The following is a 15,136-nucleotide window of genomic DNA, read 5'->3' as shown; positions in this document are numbered from 1 at the left end:
GGCTGCAGGACTGTAGTTCTTCTTGCTTCTGCTCTCTGCCCTCTGGTGGATAAGGTTATGTAACCTCATACTTTTGAATTATACTTATCTGCTTGAATTTCACCAGTCCCACTTTGAGAATTTTCATCAGAAATTAAAATGCTAAATTCAGAGTACAGGGAAAAGAATACGTCCTTACAACTGAAGTAAAATATGCTATCTTGGGAAACACTAGCTCTGTTTCAGCTACAAGACTGCCCAGCATCAGCTCAGCCTATAACAATGCTCAGAGTCCCAAAGCAAAGAAGACGGAGCTGAACGTTCCACTTTGAAGCTGTTGAGGTACAAAAGAGAGAGTTCCTGGAAATACTTTTTATTCTCAGTCAGATAGTAATGTTACAAACAACAAAAGACATTTTCTAAGGCTCACAGTGTTTGCTTGATTTATTTTTAAAATGCACACATGACCCATGCCAATGCAAACACCAACAAGGCTGGGAGGACTTTGCTGGTTCCTCAGGGTTTTCAAAAGAGAGACATCTTAATATCATTAAACCAGAGTCTCCTGGCAAACCCCTTCTGTACAGAATGTGCTAATTTGCCAGCGAACAGGGGCAGGTTCCTCAGTTGCTGGGCACTGCTTCCTTCTTGGTCACAAATTCTTTTGTAGCTCCTGAAGATGAACAAGAAGGTCTCTACAACCTGACACTAAGTGTATAAACTACCTTCAGAGAACAGCAAACAAACTTTGCTTCTGCCAGCAAGCCTCAGCATAGTGTGGTGTAGAAGAACACTAGACTCCAACTGGGTTCCCTGGGTTCCAGCCCATGGCCCACCCCCAATTTGCTGTGTGAATGTGAGCAAGTCACTTACAACTTCCTTACTGTTTTGTCAAATGAAGAGTATAACTAACTACAAAAGTCACAAGAGTGTCGTGAATTAAGAATAAGAATAAATGCAGTAGAGGTGCTTTGAGAAACAGCAGTTTTACATGTTAGACAGATAGCATTAAGCTCAGTCCTTGGACCTCTTCTCCATCTGTACCAGTGGTTTCCAAGTAGGGAAGTTTTGCTCCTGCCCCAGGGGGCATTTGGCAATGTCTGGAGATGTTTTTGGCTCTTACACTTGGGGCTAGGGAGGTACTACTGGCATCCAGTGGGTAAAGGCCAGTGATGCTGCTGAACATCTTACGATGCATAAGATCCACACCACACTGCCCCTCTGAAGCAAAAGAAGATGCATCCGGCCTAAAATGTCAATAGGCTTACTCTGTTGGCTGAGAAAACCCTGCTTTACATAGACTCATCGCTTTGTGGATTGCAGCCAGGCTCATAGCATTAGATACCATCCACATGAAATGACTCCCAAATTTTTTATCTCCACCCAAACCCTCTCTCCTAAACTCTATGTCCAATCTGGATATACAGCAGCCTACTTGATACCTCTATCTGGATGCCAATGTACCCAAAATGAATTCCTGATCTCTCCCCACCTCTACCATAGCCTTTCTTCTCTCTGTGGATGGCAATTTTACCCTTTTATTTGCTCAGGCCAAAAACTTTGGCTTCATCATTTATTCCCTCTTACACCCCGCTTCCAACCCATTAGCAAATCCTGTTAGTTCTAGCTAACAAACCAGATCCAGACACAGACCTCTTTTACCTCTGCTGCTACCAATCTGGTCCAAAACACCCATTCTCTTTACCTAGATGATTGCACTAACTTCCCTACTGGTCCCCTGCTTCTATCCTTGCCCTGTACTCTCCACAGGAGAGCCAGAGAGTGATCCTTTTACTCTCTGGCATGAAGTCAGACCACATCACCCCTCTGCTCAAAATCCTTCAGTGGTTCCTTCTGTCCCTCAGTGCAAAAGCCCAAAGCTTCACAAAGGCCACAAATCCTTCCATGATCTGGTTTTCATCCCCTGACTTCATTTCCCTCTACCCCGTTCCTACCCACTCTGGTCTTGAACAAACCAGGTGAACTTCTACCTCAGGACTTGTACTGACTGTAAAATATTCTTTCTCCAGATGGCCTTTGCAGAAACTAAATCTGGCTTTAAAGGGAGTTAGATCACCCCTAAGTATGTTCTACTTTTAAAATACTAAGTATGTTCAAAGGGAGATGTTAAATTCATTACAGAAAAATGGAAAACTCCAGAGACTGTATCTTTTGGCCACAATCAGGAATAGACAGGTGACTTCAAGAGGTATAGGTGCTGCTGTCACAAAAGTGAGTTAACGGAAATTTCAATGTCACCAAAAATCTAAACCCAAGTGACCATGGAGGTTCTAGGGAATCTTTTCCCTTCATAGAGGCTGGAGAGAAAGGCTGATTTCTGTAGCTTCCATAGATAACAGCTTGTGGAGAGAAGGGGTTTAGCAGTAGAGAAGTCACATAATAGCTGGCCAATAATTGGCTTGATCCTCATTTGAAATGCAGCAGTGTACTACAGAAAGCATGCATGCTCTCCCTAGCCCACAGCTGTCAGTTCAGCTGATAAAAATACATACCTGAACACTATTTGTAACTAGGAAGCAATGTAGTGGATCGTAAGAGAGCAGGCTCAGGAGTCAAAAACAACTGGTTTTGTTCATATCCTTGTTTTACCACTTTCTAGCTGCATGACCTTGGGCAGGTCATGAAACCTGTGAACCTCAAGTCTCAGCAGCTGTAAATAGGGATAATGACAGTCCCTGTATCATGGTTCTGTTGTGTGGACTAAATGAAGTAATGCATGTCAAACTGCTGCCTCTGCCTCTGGGGAACAAATACTGGGGGCTGGGAGGCAGGGAGGTGACTAGCGTTTTTTGTAATAAACTTTGTAGATCTACTTGACTCCTTAAATTATGTACATTGATCATTTTAACAATAAAAATTAAATTTAAAAAATCCTCAGCACAGTGCCTGGCACATAGTAAGTGCTTAATGAACGGTAGCTTTACAGCTCTGATTACTGCACTCCCGTGGCCGCCACCTGGGAGTAATGTGCATTTGCTACCTGTCCCTTGCCAGAGGAGAACACAAGTTGGAAAGAATATCAAGTGACACGAGTTTTCCTTCCAGCTTCTCTTTGAGCCATCTTTAAACCTTTCAGGGAAAGGGTCTGCACCTGAGAACGAAGACTCAGGTTTCATGGCAGTGGGAAGGTTATACTGCCCTCTATTGCCATTAGCTCAGCTAAGGACACCAACCACCTGCTTTTGGGTCAAATTCAGTGCGCTCTGAACTGAGCAGATGTTGGGCCCATCCTTATTAAACTCATCCCTTATTATTATATTAAACTGATTGGCTACTTCAAAGTAGATAATAAGATCCACAAGCCATTACAACCTCAGGCCCATATAGCAAAATATTTGCCTTTTCCAAACCTCTCCCTGTAACCTCTACTACATTTCTAAACCTAAACAGAGAGAAATTAACTCTTCCATGCCTTAGTCAACACAGACAGCAGCAGGTTAGAAGAGAGTTGATTTCTGATATAATAAAAGCAGACTAACTTCTCTAGCTCCAGATCCAAAACACACTAAAGGGTGACTGTCAGAGAGAGAGAGGAGGAAAAGCAGGTGCAAACGTGGGCAGGCAGGGCAGATGGCACTCGGCAGGGACTGACGCTTGACAAGCATGAGGAACCTCTCCCAAAGATAATGACACGTTTCTCCTTTGAACCAGCACTTGGCGGAAGTAATAACAGTGGCTCAGGCTGTAATCAGTTTAAAGGAGGAGAGTATGACAAACACCAGCTCCAAACATTTTTTTAAAAAAATAAGAGCAAACACAAAATAAGACGTATAGTCCAAGTAACAAAATAAATGAATTTGGGATTCTTTTCAGCTCCCCCAGTGTAAATCATTACTCTTCAGAGAAAGGAAGCAAAGCATTTGGGTTGTCCTGAAGAACACCCTGGTGTCACACTCTTATTCCCAGCTGTCCTGAATAAGACCATTTGGTTGGTGTCTTATTCCTCTGTAAGGCCTTCTTAGAAAACATTGAGAAATTGTGAAAATTACTGGCAAGTAAGAAAAAGAAGTACCTAATTTCAATATGACTTATTTTCTCCTTCCACACCTCTACAGATTGTTTTTTGCTACTGTACCACTGTCCAAACAGAAGCTGTCCCAGCCTCCAGAGATGAGTCACAGTTAGAATTCATTGCAAGACTAGCCTTGAGTCCATAGAGTGAACACCTACCCTACTGTGACTGTTTGTCCTCAGAGGCTCTTGGGCTAATCACATAAAAAGCGTTCATTAAAACAGCACCTAATCTTCACCAATACTTGGTCTGATTGTTCACCTGGGACAGGTCAGCCACAACTGAGCTGACAATGAGGCCAGCCAATCTTTAACAAAAGCATGGAGTCAGATTTATGAATCCTTGGAGCAGGTCAACATATACTTGCTCACCTTTCTGACTCCCTCTGACAGCTCTCACACAGGGAAGGCCCAGGCCCTCTGGATGTTGTGGGATGGAGCTGGGACAGGCGTTCCCACCCAGAGCTTCCCCATTCTCCCCCCACCACCCCTGCCTGTGGCACAGAGCACTGGGTCCGGAGAGTTTATGGGTTATTCAAGGGTAGCTGGGGAAGGGCTCCAGGGGTGTCCAGTTCCTGGCACTGACAGATGGGCCATTATGTTGACATTCACCCAACCCTCACATAAGATGCATGAAGCAACCTTTTCATTTCATCCTACCAACCTTAGCAAGTTAAACTGTAACTATGGAGACAGCAGGAAACTATCTACCTACTAAAACTGTGGTCATGGGCTTCCAAGAGCGTCATGTTCTTTCCCAGCCTTCAGGGCAGGCAGGGAATTTCTTTAGAGTAAATCAGATCTATTGCCAACTCAGTGATCCCTGATACCAGGGCATCAGGTACTCCTCCAACCCATCCAATAAAGATGGCACCTGGTGTGAACTGAACACACTTGCCCCAACTCTAGCGCTCTAGGGGGCTCTCATCCTTTCCACTCACTCATAAATAAAAAGGGCTATTTATTATTAAGCCCACATGGTTGGTACACCCTGAGAGTTTAAAAAGTTTTTAGTTTTACCAACCAGAAAAAGAAATCACTACTTTAAAGACTCAACAAACAGGGGAACTCTTCAAAAAAAAAAAAAGACGCCACACGCAATCCTCAGTTTACATTAGAGCCACTTATCTTATTTCAACTCTGCTTCTTTCACACCTTGATGACACTGCTCATCAACTCAGTTAATGCTTTCGCTCAACACAGCCTCCATCCCAACAGGAAGATCTAAGGAAAGCCCAGGTTCACCTACTAATACCTTTAGTAACGTGGTGCCTGGATGTGAATCCCAGTTCTGCCTCTTGCTAGCTGTGTGATACTGAGGTAAGTTACTTAGCCCCTCGGAGCTTTTATTTTCTTACCAAAATATGAAGATGATACATGTAAAGTACTTGGCACTTACCTGGCACATAGGAACGGTTAAAACATAACTCTAGTATATACCTGATCTTGCCACTTATAGCCCTTCAGAACCTCAAGTATTCTTGCCTTTAAAAATAAATAAATCTATATTCTCAAGCCAAACACAAATGCTTAGAATCATGAATTATCTCTGCCTTAAGGTATTCATTTAAGTATAGTTCCAATTCTTTTCGAAGCCATTTGTAATTATTTCATCCAAATTTTTTCATCAAATTACTTCATCCAAAGGAACACACTGCAACCAACTGAATGTATCTCCCACTGTCCATCACCCGTATCTCCTGACCACACATCCCTTACTCAGTATTCTGCCCTCAGCACTTCAACTGTTCTCCTACCATCATCCTTCCTGTCTTTCCAAATCTGTCCATTCTTTGAAAAGCCCTTTCCATCAACTCCATCTCTACTTCATTTCTGCCTTACGTAACTCTAACCCCCAGCCATGCACACAAATTATACATTTTGACTGTGCTGTGCTCTACTGACCAAATTCATACTTCACCTTGACTGAATTGTATGCGTGTTTCATCTCCCCTACTGTACTGTGAGCTGCTGGTTGGTAGGGATAACTTCTTTTATTCTTCAAGTTTCCTTACTCAATAATCTACACTGCTCTGTACATCAGTGCAGAAATGTGTTAATAAGTACTTTCTGATAACTATCTATACCCTACCCCATTTCTAAGGAGCCCTAAGAGGTGGAGTTGACTCAACTTTAGCCAGAAATGCTTTCAGAGGACTTGCTTTAAGAGGACTGCTTAACTTAAGAAGAAAAGGAGGCTCCGATTTCTCTTTGGGGTCCAAGTGCCAAATTCTCAATGCATTATAGGCAACAGTCTTGTATATCGTCTCCAATGAGAACCTTTTCTCTGTGGTTCTTGAAAATGTTATTTCTAAATGATTCTACAGAGTTCATGAAAAAAATTACATAACATACCATGAGTTCATCAACCTCAAGAAATATCTCAATAGCCTCACCATAGCCCAGCCCTTCCAAAAAAGAGCAGCATGGCAGGACCTCAATTAAGGCTGGTAGGTAATCCATTCAAACAATCCCCACCTCACCCTGGGCCAGGGCAATGACAGACTTAAAAGGCATCAGTCCTTAAAGCCCTAAAGGAGTGAAAAACAACAAACAGGCTCACAACTCAGGAAAAAGACTGCAGTGCACTGGCCAGGAACACCAGCCCTCTCCTAAGACTACAGTGATAGCTAAGCCAGGGAGTTCACAGTTGGGTGAAGGGGCTTCCATTACAGAAAGCACTGGAGCAACTGGTTTTGCCTCCTCCAACTCTCATCTTCCCATTACACTCAACTGCCCTAAAGTTCTCCTTCTAACAGGGCATGCTTAGCCTAGGGCCTATACCACCCAGAACAGTCATACCCTGGAGGGTTAAATTTAAGGAAGAAAAATCTGGAGCAATAGGAACTTAGTGGAAAATCTTTTGTTAGAGTATTAAGATGTGAAGTCTTTCCTCAAATATAAGCCATTTATTGCCTTGCCAATTTACTTCTCTCATATCCTGTATGACTAACATGATTCCACACAATCCTTTATAATGACCATCCAACCAATAAATCAATCCTGTTGCACTACTGTTGAATGAAGTCCCTCTTACTGGTCCCTGTGGAGAAAGAGAATTCATATCACCAAGTTTCTTTTCTTAATTTGCCTCTGGATCTAGACCACATATAAAGCACTGGTCAGAAAAATGCCATTCTTACAAGAGAGTGAGTTGTCCCTCAAATAAACATTATTTTTAAAAATTTGAGGGTGAATGCCAACACAAAGCAAGGAAAGACTTAACAGTTATACGATTATATAGGTGGGAGGCTGGGCCTAATACACCACATTATTAATCAGAGAAGAACGAACAGGAATGTTCACAGGCCCTGCCACACAAATCACCTACAACAGTTAGCGCTTAGCATCAGGGCTTTATTCAACCTACCAAAACCAACAACCAGGAACCATAGTCAACTCGGCGGAGTATGGAAGGTGCTGTTTAATCATCAAGCATAGCGAAACAGATCAAGAAATCAAACACCTAGAAGACTGTCTTAGAACAATCAGAATATTTAAAATCATGATTAACTTAACAAACAATTCTCTCATTCCTCACACATGAAAAGTCAAAATATCACTTGAGCCACTCTGGGTTGTAGGTGAGGAGGTAGATGGGCCATAAGAGACTGGAAAGACATCAACAAGAAGACATGCAGACTAGGTAAATAAAGTGGAAGCCCAACAACATTTGGATAGGATACAACATTAGGATAAATAATTGAGCTTTTTTTTGGTCTATTTCCTCAGGAAAAACACCCCACCCAAAACCAAAAAGACACAGCAGGAACAAATTCCAAAGGTGTGCTGTTGCTCTACACTTGGTATATGCATTTACACTGGAAGAATGGCTGGTGATATTTTGACTTTCTTTTTTTTTTTTTTTTTTTAACGCTAAAGGTAAAGAACTCTGTTCTTTCAGCACCCAAACCAGAGCAGAGAGACAGCAGTAAATTATAAATGTGGATGGAGTAACATCCACAGGACATGGAGATGGGGGAGGGGGGAGGGGAGAAGGGGTAGGTTTTTGTGCTGTTGCATTGGCAGGAGAGCTAAGCAGTCTTAAAGAACATTCTAGGCTTCTAGGTTTGCCATGAAGGAGTATCACAAATCCCAAGGCCCACCACCTACCCCTTCTCCTCTTCTCCGAGGGCACCTACCTTACTGTAAGTCACTACTGATAAGTTGTTTGCGTGACTGCTGGGGGACAGATTTACAGAGTTCTGTGAGAGTCTATTCTCATCTTGCTCGGTTTGGTCAGGAGCAGGAGCCCATGTGTTTTTGCTGATCGAGTCGAACTCGGAACCCCCAGGGTCTTTTAAGTTGTTTTCATCTGATTGTCGGTTCTTTTGGGGAGAGGCAAACGGGTTGAAGTTTCCTTCTACCTTGCGATGTGGCTGTGTGTTGAACTCCGTTTCAAAAGATGACAGCTGCTGCGTTACTCCTAAAAGTCCACCCACCTCCACACTGAGAATGACCCAGATGACATCTGAAACAAAAAGGCAATTCATGTCAATGCCAGGCATACCCTCAAGGCTCAAAGCAGCCACCACAGAGAACCCCAAACACCACCCAAACCATAAGAAGAAATGTTTCTCTACATGCTAGTTTAGAAGCTTACTGACAAAGTTATCCAGTACATTTGCATTGCATGCAGTTCTACATTTTTGGTAACGTCAAATTCATACTCTGGTACAAATTCAGCAGAGGTCTGTGGTGAGACCCATGAAACTATCTGTAAAAAGGTTACTAGTTGATTTTGATGCATAACCATATTTTGGAAATCATTACTCCAGAGAACAATGATCAATATATAGAAACCCAAAAGCTATTTTTCCAGAATTACAAGCTCTTTGCGGTTTTTGCTTTATTTTGTACATGGTTAACTCAGAAAACTCAGGGCAGGCATAACTCTTGAGTCAAAAATAATGCTTATAATTACTAAAACTGCAACTTATCAACACCCCCACACACACACTTTGGGGCAATTTAGAGTGACCTGCCCAAACTAAGACAACTGAGAGTAAAAGAGGGAGTTATTAATTACACCAGGACACAGTTGTAAGCCAGCACTAATCCTGACATATTAGAACAGATATCACCCTGGCTATTTTCACCATCTATGTGTTCAAAAGATACCAAAATTTAGTATGCCTGAGACTTTCTATTGATAAAATAATCCAATTTAATACCAACTTTGCCTTTCTGTCAGATAGGGAAACCCTACCATCTACATTGAAACCATAAGAGATTTGTTTTAAAAGATGCACTGTCGGACTTTTGGTCATAGTTCAGTTCTTTATTTCCTCAACTGTCAAAGCCATGGGTTCAAAAAGAAATGAATAAAGTAAGCGGCACTTCAATTTGATGTTCAGCACCTCAATTCAGAGAACAGTGGCATCTACTTTCCTGATGGAAGGTTTTCAAAGCAAGCTATAGAAAGGCCAAGAAGCTTTTAAGTGTGAACCTTGTTGAAAACAAATATGAAAAATTGTTCAGGCTCCTAAACAAGTGGTATAAGATTGACAGGAAGAGGCAGATAAAACTTCACCAGTTAGCTACATGGAAATACAGTAGTCTCCTTTACCCATGATTCACTTTCATGGTTTCAGTTACCCATGTCAATGGTGGTCCAAAAATATTAAATGGGAAGTGCCAGAAGTAAACAATTCATAAGTTTTACATTGCACACTGTTCTGAGTAGTGTGATGAAATCTCTCACTGTCCTGCTCCATCCTATCTGGATGTGAATCATCCCTTTGTCCATCGTATCCACGCTATATACGCTATCTGCTCGTTAGTCACTTAGTAGCCATCTAAGTTATCAGATGGACAATCACAATCGGGTACTGCAAAAGTGAGAGCCACAGTGAGTGATAAGTGCTTAGTTAAGATGGAAAAGGCATTAAATTTGGACAATAAGATATTTTGAGAGAGAGAGACCACATTCACATAACTTTGATTACAGTATATTGTTATAACTGTTCAACTGAATTATTAGTTATTGTTGTTAATCTCTTACTGTGCCTAATTTGTAAATTAGGCTTTATCATAGGTAGGTATGTATAGGAAAAAACACAGTATATATAGAGCTCAGTACTGTCTGTGGTTTCAACATCCGTACTAGGGGTCTCGGAGCATATGCCCCACAGATAAGTGGTGGACTACTGTATAATATATAAGCCTAGAACAAATACACTAAAAAGGAAATTGAAGGAAACTAAGGAAAACTCTTGGGCTGTGTTTGTTCTCAATTTTCAATCTGGGTTCTACAGCTGAGGAAGGGGATCTTAAGTGTCAGAGAGCCATAAATACTCGATTTAAGGTTAGTGATTTGGAAGCTGTATTAAGAACTTGGTTGTATCCAAACAGCTATGAGCCAAAACCTTAGTAAGTAGAGATGCAGTGACATCTACTGTTCACTTCTATAATGAGCAACTCTTTTTACCTCCTGTGAAGAGGAAGAAAGCCACTAGCAACACTAGTATGGATCACAGGAATAGGCATACATCCCAGACACACTTACCATTAAAGCAAATGTGAATCTTTACGTAAACTAGTATCATAAAAGTTCAACCTGGGCTTCCTTGGTGGCACAGTGGTTAAGAATCCGCCTGCCAAGGCAGGGGACATGGGTTCAAGCCCTGGTCCAGGAAGATACTACACGCCATGGAGCAACTAACCCTGTGCGCCACAACTACTGAGCCTGCACTCTAGAGCCTGTAAGCCACAACTACTGAAGCCTGCGCACCTAGAGCCCACGCTCCACAACAAGAGAAGCCACCGCAGTGAGAAGCCCACGCACTGCAACAAAGAGGAGCCCCCGCTCGCCACAATGAGAGAAAGCCCGCGCACAGCAACAAAGACCCAACGCAGCCAAAAATAAATAAAAATAAAAAAATTTATTAGAAAAAAAAGAAAGTTCAACCTGCTGATTTAACACTGTAAACAAAGGCAGAGTACCATTTCACTTAGAAATCTGTAACCGTGCCAGTAATGGTGGGTCAGATGACTTTTATTGAAGACTTGCTCAATCTCATAAACCAATATGATATGGGCCTTAAAAAACAATTCAATGGCAGGCAGCCTGAGGGAGACTCATTCTGTGCTCTCTTATTCTAGGCTTTCTAACCAAAGGCAACATTCCTTCACTCTACTATTCATTTCTTCCAGGCGGATATGCCTTGTCTTACAGTACATTAATTCCTACTTTTGTCTTCCACCCATCTGTTTTCCAAAATCCTTTTGTAAGTACATGGTATGTTTAGCATACTCAGCTACAGGTAATAGTCTTTGTTCTCTTAGCTCAGGAAACTAAATGCTTATGAGAAAGGACAGACTGTTCTGAAGGCTGTTAGCAGTACGAGACTAATGACATTTTCCCCCCTGGCTTTGAGAACTAAAGCTTCTTTAACACAACTCACTGGGCCTTATCATACTTAAAGCCACCACACTCTCTTCACCTTGGCTATTTTTCTGTACTGTTCACAGATTCTACATAGTAGCTGTAAAAGGAATGTCACTGATTTATAAACACCAATAATTAAAATTCCAGTTCTGATCCTCCAAAGTTACTATCGTGATCGGTCATTATGAACAGTACCACGCCTTCTACATGGTACTCTCTGAGCCCTCCAGGTACTACCTATAGACCTCACATTTCGGAACGTGTTCATCCCACACATAGTATGTGTGGGTTTCTTTGAATCAAACAATAAAAAGGATGAAGATGAGCCCAATAAGCTTATTTCAGAGGTTGACCATTTCTAGTTCTTGTCAGAACACCTTAATTACTAAGATTAAAACTGCCAGCCAGATATTTCACTATTGCTGATGATAAAATCACAGCTGTAAGGAATCTTAGGGGTCATCTAATGGAACTGCTTCTCTTTCTAGATGAAGGATCTGAGGTCTGGAGGTAAAAGTGATGGGCCTAAGATCAGACTTCAAGTTAGAAGTTGGCCATGATGATGACCAAGAACTTCCAGCTCTTAGTATAGCTTTTTAAACCCGTAATTTTTCTTCCCAACAGGAATTTGGGAAGCCAAGTGCCCAGGGAACGAAACCTATAGTTAAGTCAGTCCCATTTTAGTATCTTTACTGACAGACATATGAAACAAGAATGGTGTCCTGGAAAAGTAGCCAAGAAAGTAAAACCAAGTGCCAAGCCTACACAGTCAGGGCTTAGTAAGCCAATGGAGAAACCAATTTTAGAAGGTCTTGCCTTAAAGTAATTTTTAAAAAGCACCTGAGACAGAACTTTGGACCTAGAAGGTACTGTAAATATTATTTCATTCAACTTGTCCTTTTTACATATGATAAAAGCTTTAATAATAAGTATAAACCTTGTTAATAATAAGTATACATTTCCTTTTGTAGAAATGTGTAATAAATTACTGACGAGAGAACATAACCTTTTATTTCTTAAGTTTAGACTATGAGAAGTGTAGAGTAAAAGGAAAATATTTTACTTTGAGCCCAAGTCCATAATCTTAATCAATCATGCTGACATACAAAGACATCTCAGATTATGGTAAGAATATTAAAAACATTTGCATATATCTAAAAGCTAGCATCATGGGTCAAATCACATCATAATAAATGTAAACAAGTACCTATGATTTGTCCACTAAAATAGAATTGTTAAAAACAGTACAATATTAGAACTGGTAAATTTGTTTCTTGTGGGAATATAGGTTACAATATATGTACAGTAAGGGTACAGGTATACTGGGTTGAACAAATAAGTAAATGGATGGTGGGAGCAAGGTTTTTCGTTATCAAAGAAGGATATTACAGGAAAGCAAGCAAAGAAGGAATTCTAAAATAAACCCTGTGGTACTGGATTAAAGCCAGAGACATCAATATAAACGAAACACAGAAACAATTATAGATATGTCTGTATACAAAGGTTAGTATGTGTACATATACTATCTAGCCCTATCTGCTAAGATGGCCTAGAAGTAATGATACCCCGCTAGCAATGAACATACCTAGTGCTCAGAAGTTTCTAAATACTACTCTCCAATAAAAAGAACAAGGGCTTCTTGGAGAAATGGCTGATTCTAGGGCTGGGGCATGGAAAATATAAGAAAAGCCTGGAACATCTTGTTGTACCAGAAAGTAAGGAAGTGGTCAAAACACAAAAGCATAGGGGCAGGTTAAAGGGATACAGGAGCCACCTGAAAGAGCTCCCTCTGGAGCTGGAACAATCTGGGCAACAAAATAAATAATGTAGCACTGGACTGTAACTCCAACTATAAAATAAATATACATGAGTATATTTATTAACTATGAGTCCATAGTTATATAAATAAATGAAGGAGAAGTGACAAACTTCCTTACAAAGAATTCCAAATAATATATAAAGATACTCTCCCTTCCAAGAGGTGGAGCTTAATTCTATACACCCCCCAGGGACTTCTCTGGTGGTTCAGTGGGTAACACTCTGCGCTCCCAATGCAGGGGGCCCGGGTTCAATCCCTGGTCGGGCAACTAGATCCCACATGCATGCTGAGACTAAGAGTTTGCATGCTGCAACTAAAAAGAGCTCGCATGTTGCAAGACCCGGCAGGGCATAAATATTTTAAAAAATAACAAAATTCAAAAACAAAAAAACAAAAAAAACAAAATTCTACACACTCTCCCACCCACTCTATCTTAGTGATAGAGTAGGGAAAGAGAAAAGGTGTAACTTTACAGTGCAGAAACTGGCAAACAAACTACTCAACCTAGTGACCAAGGTTAATATCAACAGTGATGTTATGCAAATATCAAGTACCCTCCACCCCCACAGGCCACTTCACCTTCACAGTATTCTTCCCCAAACCCCTAACATCAGTCTAACCATGTGGAAAACATCAGATAAGCTCAGACTGGGGGACATTATAAAGCAGGGGTCCCCAACCCCCAGGCCACAGACTGGTACTTGTCCATGGCCTATTAGGAACTGGGCTGCACAGCAGGAGGTGAATGGCAGGTGAGCAAGCAAAGCTTCATCTGTGTTTACAGCCGCTCCCCATCGCTCGCATTACCGCCTGAGCTCCGCCTCCTGTCAGGTCAGCGGCGGCATTAGATTCTCAGAGGGGCGCGAACCCTACTGTGAACTGCGCATGCGAGGGATCGAGGTTGAGTGCTCCTTATGAGACTCTAATGCCTGATGATCTGAGGTGGAGTTGAGGCGGTGATGCTAGTGCTGGGGAGTGGCTGCAAATACAGACTATCATTAGCAGAGAGGTTTGACTGCACAGAGACCATAATAAATCAACTGCTTGCAGACTCATCAAAACTCCATCAGTCAGTGGCAAGTGAAAACGAGCTCAGGGCTCCCACTGATTTTGCATTATGGTGAGTTGTATAATTATTTCATTACATATTACAATGTAATAATAACAGAAATAAAGTGCACAATAAATGTAATGTGCTTGAATCATCCCAAAACCACAGCCACCCCCATCCGTGGAAAAATTGTCTTCCACAAAACTGGTCTCTGGTGCCAAAAAGGTTGAGGTCCGCTGTTATAATGGATACTTTATATAAAGGATACTTGCCAGTGTTCCTCAAAACTATCAGGGGTCGTGAAAAACACAGAAAAGACTGAGAAATTGTCACAGACCAGAGGAGACTGGGAGACATGACAACTAAGTGCAATATGGGACCCTAGACTGGTTTCTGGAACAGAAGATTCCTAAGTGGAAAAACTGATGAAATCTAAACAAAGTTTGCAGTTGAGCTCATAGTAATGTACAAATGTTGATGTCTTCATTCTAGCAAGTGTGCCATGATTATGTAAGATGCTAACAATGGGGGAAACTGGGTATATGGGAACTCTGTATCACCTCTGAAACTTTACTGTAAATCTAAAATTGTTCCAAAGTAAAGTTTACTAAAAGAAATTAGTATAGCATTTAAAAAGTGTACTTTCAAACACTAAGAGTTAAAGTTGTAACAGAGCCAACACAAACAATTCTCTCTGTAGTGAAGTGACTATAAAGGAGAGTGCTTTGATCTAGCAGGGGGTAGAACAAGGTTGTAGCAGGGCAGGCAGGAGGGGCTGTCACGCACTCAATTCTTCAGAGGTCTCAAAAAGACCACATCATCAACTGGACACACAAGTCATTCCCATCTGCAGGGAGATCTTGCC

At 41.4% G+C, this 15,136-nt stretch overlaps 1 protein-coding gene across 4 annotated transcripts in view; it reads right to left on the bottom strand.

Moving 5' to 3' along the window:
• The window catches only part of ILRUN (inflammation and lipid regulator with UBA-like and NBR1-like domains), a 122,400-nt gene that overhangs the window by 16,979 nt on the left and 90,285 nt on the right, over window positions 1-15,136 (bottom strand). For 3 of the 4 annotated variants that reach the window (XM_082663057.1, XM_082663059.1, XM_082663058.1), the window contains one exon: window positions 8,154-8,482. In XM_082663057.1, the coding sequence (XP_082519183.1) occupies window positions 8,154-8,482 (329 nt within the window). The remainder of the gene's footprint in view (window positions 1-8,153; window positions 8,483-15,136) is intronic. The other variant, XM_082663060.1, reaches the window with a different exon arrangement.

Source organism: Grampus griseus, assembly GCF_964374135.1.
Source record: "Grampus griseus genome assembly, chromosome: 10".
NCBI classification, from domain to species: Eukaryota; Metazoa; Chordata; class Mammalia; order Artiodactyla; family Delphinidae; genus Grampus; species Grampus griseus.
Note: the sequence above shows the minus strand (reverse complement) of the source record. Positions and strands in the feature narration are given on the sequence as shown.